The sequence below is a fragment of the Microcebus murinus genome, chromosome 17, assembly GCF_040939455.1.
Source record: "Microcebus murinus isolate Inina chromosome 17, M.murinus_Inina_mat1.0, whole genome shotgun sequence".
In the NCBI taxonomy this organism is placed as follows: domain Eukaryota; kingdom Metazoa; phylum Chordata; class Mammalia; order Primates; family Cheirogaleidae; genus Microcebus; species Microcebus murinus.
Genome location: NC_134120.1, coordinates 46,066,092 through 46,078,096, shown reverse-complemented (window position 1 = coordinate 46,078,096; position 12,005 = coordinate 46,066,092). Strand labels below are relative to the sequence as shown.

Sequence of the window (12,005 nt, the reverse complement as noted above, 5' to 3'; positions counted from 1 at the left end):
GATCTTGATATTTATAGAGTATAATGAATACCAAAATATTAATGCTTTTCATATCCCTTCCATCTTTAATACATTCCCCTTTCAAAGAATTGTTTCAATTTCATTTTTTTTAACTATCTTGTATCCCTCATTAGAAAGGGAGAAAATATCCCACTGTCCCCTTAATTTATTCCATTTATGTATAAAAGCCAGCCATGTGAATTTAAACAAATACATTATGTGCCAACTTTTATCATTATATGTAGTATCAGTTATCAGTTTTTCATTATTATCTTCATGCCTCTGCTTGTTTTTAACTTGAATTTTGTAGGATTCTGAGTGACTATTAATTTCTTTCAGATGAAGGCTATGTGCTATATGTAATCACGTATTTAATGAATAGTGTATACAGATTGATGGCTGAGGTAGTATTCCTTTCTGTGGTTATACCATTATTTATTTAATGAGATTTTTGCTGATGGATATCTGGATTGGGTTTTGTTCCCTCCACCACTGCTGTAAGCAGTGTGTTAGGAAGCATCCATGTTCTTTGCATATTATGGCTGTATTTCCTTAGGATAGATTCTGGGTTAAAGTATTACTTTAAAAGAATTCAACCTCTATGTCTCTTTGGCCAGGATTGAATGACAGCAAAAGAGGCTTGTAAAAGTTGGATTCTGTGTGCATGTGTGTGTATGAGTGCATGCATGCATATGCATAAAGGAGCTCCTTTTCTCAATAAAGAGTAAGAAATACTGATCACCTACATGCCAGTAGTCCTCAAACTTTTTTAACAGGGAGCCGGTTCACTGTCCCTCAGACCGTTGGAGAGCCAGACTGTAGTTTAAAAAAAACTATGAACAAATTCCTATGCACACTGCACATATCTTATTTTGAAGTAAAAAAACAAACGGGCAAAAGCACCCGCATGGGGCCCATGGGCCGTAGTTTGAGGACACCTGAATGCTATGTACTATTAGGCACTTTTTTTTAGAGATAGCATTTTGCTCTATTGCCCTGGCTAGAGTGCAGTGTTGTCATCATAGTTCACTGCAACCTCAAACTACCGGGCTCAAGTGATCCTCTCACCTCAGCCTCCTAAGTAGGTTGGACTACAGGCACTCATCACTTCGCCTGACTAATTTTTTTAAATTTTTTGTAGAGATGAGGGTCTTGCTGTTTTACTGAGATTAATCTCTCGTACTCCTGGCCTTAAACTATCCTCCCCCCTTGGCCTTCCAAAATGCTAGGATTATAGGTGTGAGCCACTGTGCTCAGCCATATTAGGGACTTAATTACTTAAGTAAATCTAATTCTCAAGTTTCACAGTAACACCCAAGGTTGTTATAAGTCCACATTTTCTGTAGGTTTTATTATACCACAGCTACTTCCGCATTCAAAGTTCTTTATAATTTGTTTTCTTATAAAAGATAAATGAGAAGGAACTTTCATTAACCAAGTTATGATGAAGTAAGAACTAAAGTTGATGTGAATAGGAAAATTAACTGGATGAGGAATCAAAAAACTGGATTTGGTTCCTTTTCTACTGGCTGTTTAGTTTTGGACAATTTTCAGTGTTTTTGTTTTTTGGTAAAAAGTATCTTTCAAATTGAATGTGCTGTGTACATTTCAATTACTAGATATTTGTTGTCCTTTTTAAATGTGGTTTTAAAAATATTGTAATTAATATTAGAAATATTATCATCCAATAAGATTCAGGCATTTTAATTATGAGCTTTGAAAGAAAGCTAAAATAAATCACGCATGATCTATATATATGGAGGATTAGGTTTCTAGTTTTTGACAAGTACTTTTGAAAACAATGTTTAATTTGTTTGTTAACCCAGAACTACTCTTGACTTCTGTTGTGGGTATGTTCTGAATGAATATTTATTCCTGTTTCAGGTATTGAGTCACATTTGAAGTTTTCATGTGTGATTTTTTTTCTGATTTCTTTTATTCTTAGTCTGATCTGAAGTGTGTCCAGGATGCCAAAGGAGGTTCTTTCTACAGAGATCACTGCCCTGTGCTAGGTGAGTTAGCAGATTAAAGAAAATTACTAAATAATGGGTCAGAGTTCATGGAGTCAATAAAACGTTTAAATTGGACTTTAAAAACAATTAATTACCATTAAAGTTATTTAGAGAAACACTTTTTTAGTTTTAAAGCATTTGTTCCTTTACTAAAACTTATTTAGACTCCAAAGAGTTGTCATGTCTGGAGAATTGATATGCCATTTTATGTCATAATATATATTTAAAACTTTTATCTTTTAACCATAAACATATATCATTGAAAAATTTTGCATTAGATTACATCGATGTTGTATATCATACACTATTAAATAGAATTTGACAAGTTAGTGCTTATAAATTCATTAGAATTTCTGTAACATTGTCTTCTTAATGCACGAGTAGCTGTAAGATTAAGGTAATATAATAAATATGATTTCATATATGGCTAAAATAAAAAGGGGGACTAGAAACGAAAAGTACCTTCATTTTATGGATTTACTATTATAACGATGAACATTTATTACACTCTCCTGACCAAATCTTTAGTCTCTGAATGTTTTCCTTTCTCATGTGAACTGTGTGTTCCTTTCCAAATCATTTGACTTGCCTTTTTAGCAAAAAATGCTTGCTGCAGCATACCTTAATTTTTTTTTTAAAAAAGGAGAATGTAGCAAAAATACCAGTGTTTTTGATGAATTCATCCATTTCTCTTGCTTCCAGAAACTTTCTTATTTTGTGTCTTACTTTCATAAGAACAATGCAGAGTCAACATGCATATTTGGGTTCTCTCGGTATGGTTTTTTATGATCGTGAATCTTTTATCTCACAACTAGCTTTGGAAGTAATTTAGGGAATAGGCTTTAAAATATTTAAAAATGCTTTTTAGGGCAAAAATCACAAGAACCATTTGTTAAAAAATATAGTACTAAGCACTTCAGAGAAAAATAATTCCAGAGTTTTCTTTCATATGAAGTTCTTTAAAAATGAAGTTGCATGTTGTTGCTGTGATTTTTTTTTTTTCTTTTTCTTTTTTCAACTGTATCTGAAATTGCAGGTGAGCAGAATGGCAACAGGAATCCTGGTGGATTGCAGATTGGTGACCTGGTAAATATAGATCTTGACCTAGAAATAGTACAGTCTTTGCAGCATGGTCATGGAGGATGGACTGATGGAATGTTTGAGACTTTAACTACAACTGGAACTGTTTGTGGCATTGATGAAGATCATGATATTGTAGTACAATATCCAAGTGGCAATAGGTTGGTGATATTTCTCAACTTTTGATGATGGCAAATGAAGTTATTATATAGAGAACTCTAAAGAAAACAAAAGAAACCAAAGACTTATTAAAGCTAGCTCTTAGATGGTAGATAAAAATTTTGTGTTTGTATGTTGTGTGTATATGTGAATTTGTATGACTAGATTTGTTACACAATGTTTTGTGTGCTATTCATTTTTCCTTCTGGAGTAGAATACATTATATCAGTATTAGGTTAAAGTGGCTAAAAAGTTCTGTGTTGCTGGCTCTGGCACACGTCTGTAAATCCCAGCCAATCTGGAGGTTGAGGTTGGAGAATTGCTTGAGCCCAGCAGTTTGAGTCTACTTCGTCTGCCTCTCTCTCTCTTTTTTTTTTTTTTTTTGAGACAGGGTCTCACTCTGTTGCTTGGGCTAGAGTGCAGTGAGCTGATCATAGCCCACTGCAACCTCAAATTCCGGCTTCAAGTGATCCTCCTGCTTTGACCTCCCAAAGTGGCTAGTATTATAGGTGTTAGCCACCATGCCTGGCCAGCCTCTCTCTTAAAAAAAAAAAAAAAAAAAAAAAGTTCTTTGTTCATAATGGACCATATCAATCTACCCTGACTGAGAAGGGTTATGTTAAAACTCTTGTGGCCTGTATCTCCAGGGTCATCTCTCTCTCTTTTTTTATTGATACACAATAGTTGTACATATTTTGGGGATACATCTGATATTTTGATATATGCATACAATGTTTACCTATCAAACCAAGGCACTTGGGATATCCATCACCCCAAACATTTACCCCTTCTTTATAGTGGGAACATTCCAATTCCTTTCCTGTAGCAATTTTGACCTATAGAAAAAATTATTACTGGCTATAGTAGCCCTACTGTACTAGCGAACATTAGGTCTTATTCCTTCTATGTAACTATAATTTTGTACCCATTAACCAACACTCTTTATCCTGTCTTCTCCCCTCCCCTTCCCTTTCCAGCTTCTGGTAAACACCAGTCAACTATCTACCTTCATGAGATCCACTTTTTTATTTCCTGCATATAAGTGAGAACATTGGGTATTCATCTTTCTTTGCTGGGCGTATTTTACTTAACGTAATAACCTCCAGTTCCATCCATGTTGCTGCAGATGACAGAATTTTGTTCTTTTTTGTGGCTGAATAATATCCATTGTGTATATATACCACATATTTTTAATGCACATCCAACGATGGACTCTTAGGTTGATTCCATATCTTGGCTGTTGTGAATAATGCTTCAATAAACACAGGAGTGCAGATATCTCTTCAGTATACTAATTTCCTTTCTTTTGACTATATACCCGGTAGTGGGATTGCTGGATCATTTGATAGTTCTATTTTTAGGTTTTTAGGGAACCTCCCTACTGTTTTCAGTAGTGGCTGTACTAATTTATATTCCCATCAATAGTGGATGAATATTCTTCTTTCCTCATATATTCACCAGCATCTGTTATATTTTGTCTTGTTAGTAAAAACCATTTTAACCAGGGTGAGATGATATCTCATTGTGGTTTTGATTTGCATTTCTTGATGATTAGTAATGTTGAGTATTTTTTTCACGTACCTGTTTGCCATGTATATGTCTTATTTTGAGAAATGTCTATTCAGACCTTTTGTTCATTTTTTATTACATTATTATTTTATGATTGAATTGAGTTTTTTTTTTTTGAGTTTTTTATATATTTTTGTTATTAATCCATTGTTGGATTGTTTGCAAATATTTTCTCTCATTCTGTAGGTGGTTTTTTCACTTTTGATTGTTTCCTTTGCTGTGTAGGAGCTTTTTAGCTTGTGCAATTGCATATGTCTATTTTTGCTTTTGTTGCTGGTGTTTTGAGGTCTTTACCCACCCCCAAACCTTTGCCCAGATCAGTGTTCTGAAGCATTTCCTTAATGTTTTCTTCTAGTAGTTTTATAGTTTTAAGACTAATATTTAAGTCTTTAATCCATTTTGTTGGTTTTTTTTTTTGAGACAGAGTCTCACTTTGTTGCCCAGGCTAGAGTGAGTGCCATGGCGTCACCCTGGCTCACAGCAACCTCAAACTCCGGGGCTCAGCGATCCTACTGCCTCAGCCTCCCGAGTAGCTGGGACTACAGGCATGCACCACCAGGCCCGGCTAATTTTTTGTATATATATTTTTAGTTGGTCAATTAATTTATTTCTATTTTTGGTAGAGACGGGGTCTCGCTCAGGCTGGTTTCGAACTCCTGACCTTGAGCAATCCGCCCGCCTCGGCCTCCCAAAGTGCTAGGATTACAGGCGTGAGCCACCACGCCCGGCCTTTAATCCATTTTGATTTGATTTTTGTTTGTGGTGAAAGATAGGGGCCTAGTTTCATTCTTCTGCATATGGTTGTCAAGTTTTCCTTGCACCATTTATTGAAGAGACTGTACTTTACCTTGTGTAATATTCTTGACACTTTTGTCGAACATGAGTCAGCTATAAGTGTGTGCATTTATTTCTGGGTTCTCGGTTCTGTTCCATTGATCTGTATGTCTATTTTTATACCAGTACTATACCATTTTGGTTACTGTGGTTTGTAGTATATTTTGAATTCAGATAGTGTGATGCCTCCAGTTTTGTTCTTATTGCTGAGGAGTGCTTTGCCTATTTTGGGGGTCTTTTGTATGGTTCATTTGAATTTTAGGCTTGTTTTTTCTATTTCTCTGAAGAATGTCCTTGGTATTTTGATAGGGATTGCATTGAATATGTAGATTGCTTGGGTAGTATTAACATTTTAACAATATTAATTCTTCCAGTTCCATTTATTTGTGTCTTCTTCAGTTTCTTTTATGAGTGTTTTATTGTTTTTCTTTGTAGAGATGTTTCACTTTTTTGGTTAGATTTATTCCTAGGTATTTTATATTTTTGTAGCTGTTGTAAATGGGATTGCTTTCTTTATTTCTTTCTCAAATGGGTCATTGTTGACACATAAATGCTACTGATTTTGTATGTTGATTTTTATATTCTGCAACTTTACTGAATTTGTTTATCAATACTAACAGGATTTTTTTTGTGGCGTCTTTAGGTTTTTCTAAGTATGTCATCTGTGAACAAGGATAATTTGGTGTCTTCTTTTGTAATTTGGATGTTCTTTATTTGTTACTCTTGCCTAATTCCTCTGATTAGGACTTTCAGTACTATGCTGGATATAAGTGGTAAAAATGGAAATCCTTGTTTTGTTCCAGATTTGAGAGGAAAGGCTTTCAATTTTTCCCTGTTCAGTATGATGTTAGCTATGGGTTTGCCATTTATGGGCTTTATTGTGTTGAGGTATGTTCCTTTAATATTCAGTTTGATGAGAGTTTTTTTTTTATCATAAAGGGATATTGAATTTTGTTGAATACTTACTTATTCAGCATCTCTTGAAATGATTTTTTTTTTTTTTTTTTTTTTACAGGCAGGGTCTCACTCTGTTGCTCAGGCTGGAGTGCAGTGGCATGATCAGTGCAACCTTGAACTGCAGGGCCCAAGTGATCCTTCTGCCTCAGTCTCCTGAGTAGCTGAGACTACAGGCACATGCCACCATGCCTCAATAATTTTAATATTTTTTGTAGAGATGGGTCTTGATATATTGCCCAGGCTGGTCTCAAACTCCTGGCCTCAAGTAATCCTCCCACCTGGGCCTCTCAAAGCTGAGATTACAGGCATGAGCCACTGTGCCCTGTCTTGATCATATGGTTTTTGTTTTCAATTCTGTTAATGTGATGTATCATATTTATTGGTTTGTGTATGTTGAAACCTCCTTGTATCCCTGGGAAGAATCCCATTTGGTTATGGTGCGTGATCTTTTAATGTGTTGCATTTGGTTTGCTAGATTTTTTGTTTTTGAGACAGAGTCTTGCTCTTTTTTTTTTTTTTTTTTTTTTGAGACGGAGTCTCACTTTGTTGCCCAAGCTACAGTGAGTGCCATAGCGTCAGCCTAGCTCACAGCAACCTCAAACTCTTGGGCTCAAGCAATCCTACTGCCTCAGCCTCCTGAGTAGCTGGGACTACAGGCATGCAACACCATACCTGGCTAATTTTTTCTATATATTTTTTTAGTTGGCCAATTAATTTCTTTCTATTTATATAGTAGAGACGGGGTCTCACTCTTGCTCAGAGCTGGTTTTGAACTCCTGACCTCGAGCAATCCGCCTGCCTCGGCCTCCCAGAGTGCTAGGATTACAAGTGTGAGCCACCGCGCCTGACCGAGTCTTGCTCTTTTGCCCAAGCTAGAGTGCAGTGGCATCATCATAGCTCACTGTAATCTCAAATTCCTGGGCTGAAGTGATTCCTGCCTAATCCTCCTGAGCAGCAAGGACTTATAGATATGTGCGACCATGCCCTTCTAATTTTTCTATTTTTTGTAGAGATTTTGCTCTTGCTCAGGCTGATCTTGAACTCCTGGCCTCAAGCCATTCTCTTGCCTCGGCCTCCCAGAATGCTAGGATTATTGGCGTGAGCCACTGTACCCGGCCTGGTTTGCTAGTATTTTGTTGAGGATTTTTTTTTTTTTTTTTTTTTTTTGAGACAGAGTCTCGCTTTGTTGCCCAGGCTAGAGTGAGTGCCGTGGCGTCAGCCTAGCTCACAGCAACCTCAAACTCCTGGGCTCAAGCAATCCTCATGGCTCAGCCTCCCAAGTAGCTGGGACTACAGGCATGTGCCACCATGCCTGGCTAATTTTTCCTATATATATTAGTTGGCCAATTAATTTTTTTCTATTTATAGTAGAGATGGGGTGTCACTCTTGCTCAGGCTGGTTTCGAACTCCTGACCTCCAGCGATCTGCCCATCTCGGCCTCCCAGAGTGCTAGGATTATAGGCGTGAGCCACCGCGCCTGGCCTGTTGAGGATTTTTATAGCTGGAACTACAGGTGCATGGCACCATGCCTGGCTGGTCAATTGATTTTTTTGAAAAGGGTTCAAGATGCTTCAGTGGGGAAAGAATAATTTTTTCAACAAATGATGCTTAGGACAATTGAATATCAAAAAACAAAAGAATGAGGTTGGACTTCTACCACATACCATATGCAAATATTAAATCAAAATTGAGCATAGACCCAATGTAACAGCTAAAATTATAAAACTGTTAGAACAAAATACAGGTATAAATCTTCATGACCTTGTACAAGATGTAGGTTTTATAGATATGATCCTAAAAGCAGAAGCGTCCAAAGAAGTGGAGACTTTATCAAAATTAAAAACTTTTGTGTTTCAAAGGAAACTATCAAGAAAGTGAAAAGGGCCTGGCGCAGTGGCTCACGCCTGTAATCCTAGCACTCTGGGAGGCCGAGGAGGGCAGATTGCTTGAGGTTAGGAGTTCGAAACCAGCCTCAGCAAGAGTGAGACCCCCGTCTCTACTATAAATACAAAGAAATTAATTGGCCAACTAATATATATAGAAAAAAAAATTAGCCGGGCATGGTGGCGTATGGCTGTAGTCCCAGCTACTCGGGAGGCTGAGGCAGAAGGATTGCTATCTCTGGTGGTGTGTCTTCCTCTTACAAGGACACTGTCCCTGTCAGATTAGGGCCCCAGCTGTATTTCCTTATGTTACCTTAATAACCTTATTAAGATCCTGTCTGTAAATATAGTTACATTTGGGGTTAGGGCTTCAACATATGAATTCTAGAGGACATAGATCAGTCTATAATAGTAATGAAAAGATGCTTGATGTTGTTAGTTATTAGGGAAATGCAAGGCAAAACCACAGTGACGTATCACTTCATGCACTACATGGCTGGAATCAGAAAGCCAGATGATAACAAGCACTGGTCAGAATGTAGAGAAACTTCAGCCTTTGTATATTGCTGGTGGCATTGTAAAATGGTTGAGTTGCTTTAAAAAAGTTGCTTTAAAAAACAGTTTGGGGCTGGGCGTGGTGGCTCACGCCTGTAATTTCAGCACTGTGGGAGGCTGAGGCGGGTGGATCGTTTGAGCTCAGAAGTTAAAGACCAGCCTGAGAAAGAGCAAGACCCCATTTCTACTAAAAAAATGAAAAGAAATTAGCTGGACAACTAAAAATACATATAGAATAAATTAGGTGGGTGTAGTGGCGTGTGCCTGTGGTAGTCCCAGCTACTTGGGAGGCTGAGGCAGGAGGATCGCTTGAGCCCAGGAGTTTGAGGTTGCTGTGAGCTAGGCTGACGCCACAGCACTCTAGCTCAGGCAACAGAGCGAGAGACTCTGTCTCAAAAAAAAAATGTTTGTTAGTTCCTCAAAATGTTAAACATAGAGTTACAATATTACCCAACATTTCTACTCTTTAGGTATATACTCAAAAGAATTAAAATGTATGTTTACATGAAAACCTGTACATGAATGTTTATAGAAGCATTATTCATAAGAGCCCCAAAGTAGAATAGGTCAAAAAATGCCCTTCAACAGATGAAGAAAATGTGTTATGTCCATACAGTGGTATATTATTCATCTATAAAATGGAATGGAGTACTGACACATGCTGCAACATAGATGAATCTTGAATACGTTATGCTAAGAAAAAGAAATCAGTCACAAAAGGTCATGTGTTGTGTGATTTTATTTCTATAAAATGTTCAGAATAAGCAGATCTATAGAAACAGAAAGTATATTACTGGTCATTTAGGGACTGGGGAGAGGGGTAAATTTGGAATGACTACTAATAGTTATGGGGTATCTACTAATAGTTAGGAGATGATAAAAATGAAATTAGATAGTGGTGATGGCACTGTACAACTCTGTCAATATACTAAAAAACACTGAATTATACACTTTAAATAGGTGAATTGTATGATATATGAATTACATTTTAAAATAAGGCTGTTATCAAAAAAAGTAAAAAATGTACAGCTATCATATATCAATAAAAACATTAAAGAAGGAAAAAGGGAAAAAATCTTTAGCATGCAACTTAAGTTCTAATTAGCATGTACTAACGTTTTATGTTAAATATTCTCTTGTTTGGGAATGGTTAGGTTAGTACAAATTAGGATTATTACTTGTAGAATTCTTGTTCAAAATTAATATGACAGTTCTGGAAAATAATCTTTTTTTTTGGTTCTTTATTCAACAAAATTTATTAAGTACTTACCTGTTTTTTTGGTTTTTTTTTTTGAGACAGAGTCTCACTCTGTTGCCCTGGCTATAGTGCCGTGGCATCAGCCCAGCTCACAGCAACCTCAAACTCAAGCAACCTCAAACTCAAGCAATCCTCCTGCCTCAGCCTCCCAAGTAGCTGGGACTACAGGCATGCACCACAATGCCCGGCTAATATTTTTCTATATATTTTTAGTTGTCCAATTCATTTCTTTCTATTTTTAGTACAGATGGGGTCTCGTTCTTGCTCAGGCTGGTTTCAAACTCCTGACCTTGAGGGATCCTCCCCCCCTTGGCCTCCCAGAGTGCTAGGATTACAGGCTTAAGTACTTATCTGTATTAGGCTCTAAGATCAGGAGTAGAATTTCATAGGCAAGACATAGTCTCTTGCTTTTAATGGGTTTGTTATCCCTTTTAGTTTGGATAAACAAAATGGGAAATAACTTTAACAAAATATAAAAGTAATACTATAGATAAGTATTCAGGATTTTCTGAGGGCTCAAGAGAACAGTGGTGATTTTACAGGGTAAATCAGAGAAAACTTCAGAGAGATATATAATTATAGTTGGAGTAAGTCTAAATGGTTAGGTTTCACCAAGATAGGGAAACACTCTAAGCAGAGGGAACAACTTGAGTAAATACTGCTGTGTTCAGGCTCTATCATAAGTGTAGTTAATTTTGGGGTGTTGGGAATGAGGTAAAGGGCACTGTTGTTAAGACTGAGAAGAAAATTTTGTGTATCTGATTTTTACACTGAACTGTTCAGAGGGACTTCTTTTTCTTTGAGGTTACTTTAGAAAGAAAAGTTCACTTGTGCTGGGCATGGTGACATGCTCTTATAGTCCCAGCTACTTAGGAGGCTGAGGCTGGAGGATCACTTGAGCCCAGGAGTTTGAGTCCAGCCTGGGCAACATAGTCAGACCCTCATCTCTAAAAGGAAAAACAAAAAAAGAAAAGTTTGCTTTCCTGGTTACAGGAGCTTAGTAAGTAGGTTTTTATATGATGTGACCACTTAGAATCTTTCATATGCTAATAACAATTTGAATTAAAGAGAAGAAGATATAATATGGCCATAATGTAGAAACTTACTTTATGAGGGAACTTTTTTCTTTGGAGTTCAATGTGGGATTAGGGGATTTGTTGTGTTATACATTGTGGTACATCTGTTTGATGGAATATTCAATAGTCATTAAAATGACAGTTCTGAAGATGATAACAGCATGGAAAAATGCTTACATATAATAAAGAAGTCAGTATCCAAATTTGTTTTGATACAATGATTATAATTATGTTAAATACCCAAGCAGTAGCAAATTAAAACTAGATAACTATTTTTTGATCCTTGAGATTGGCAATGATAGGGAGAAATGGTATACTCTTTGTAGAGTAGTTTGGCACTAACTATCAGAATTATACACAAATGTATACTTTGCTAAGGTGGGAGGATGGCTTTAGCCCAGGAATTAGAGACTAGCCTGGGCAACATAGCAAGATCCTGTCTCTTAAAAAAGTGAATCTGTAGTGGAATACTGACCTCATGTGCACAAAGATGTAATTGCAGGGGTTTTCTTTATAGTATTGTACATACTAGTGAAAATTTGGAAGTATTTTAAATGATAGTCAATAGGAGAATAGTTAAGTACATTACTGTTTATTCAAGGTATGGAATACTCTGTAGCA

The 12,005-nt window shown here is 36.6% G+C and overlaps 1 protein-coding gene across 1 annotated transcript in view; it reads left to right on the top strand.

Annotated features, from left to right (window-relative positions):
* Positions 1–12,005, top strand: part of MIB1 (MIB E3 ubiquitin protein ligase 1) — a 142,627-nt gene that overhangs the window by 37,032 nt on the left and 93,590 nt on the right. The window contains exons 5-6 of the mRNA XM_012746168.2: positions 1,946–2,012; positions 3,049–3,253. Of these exons, the coding sequence (XP_012601622.2) occupies positions 1,946–2,012; positions 3,049–3,253 (272 nt within the window). The remainder of the gene's footprint in view (positions 1–1,945; positions 2,013–3,048; positions 3,254–12,005) is intronic.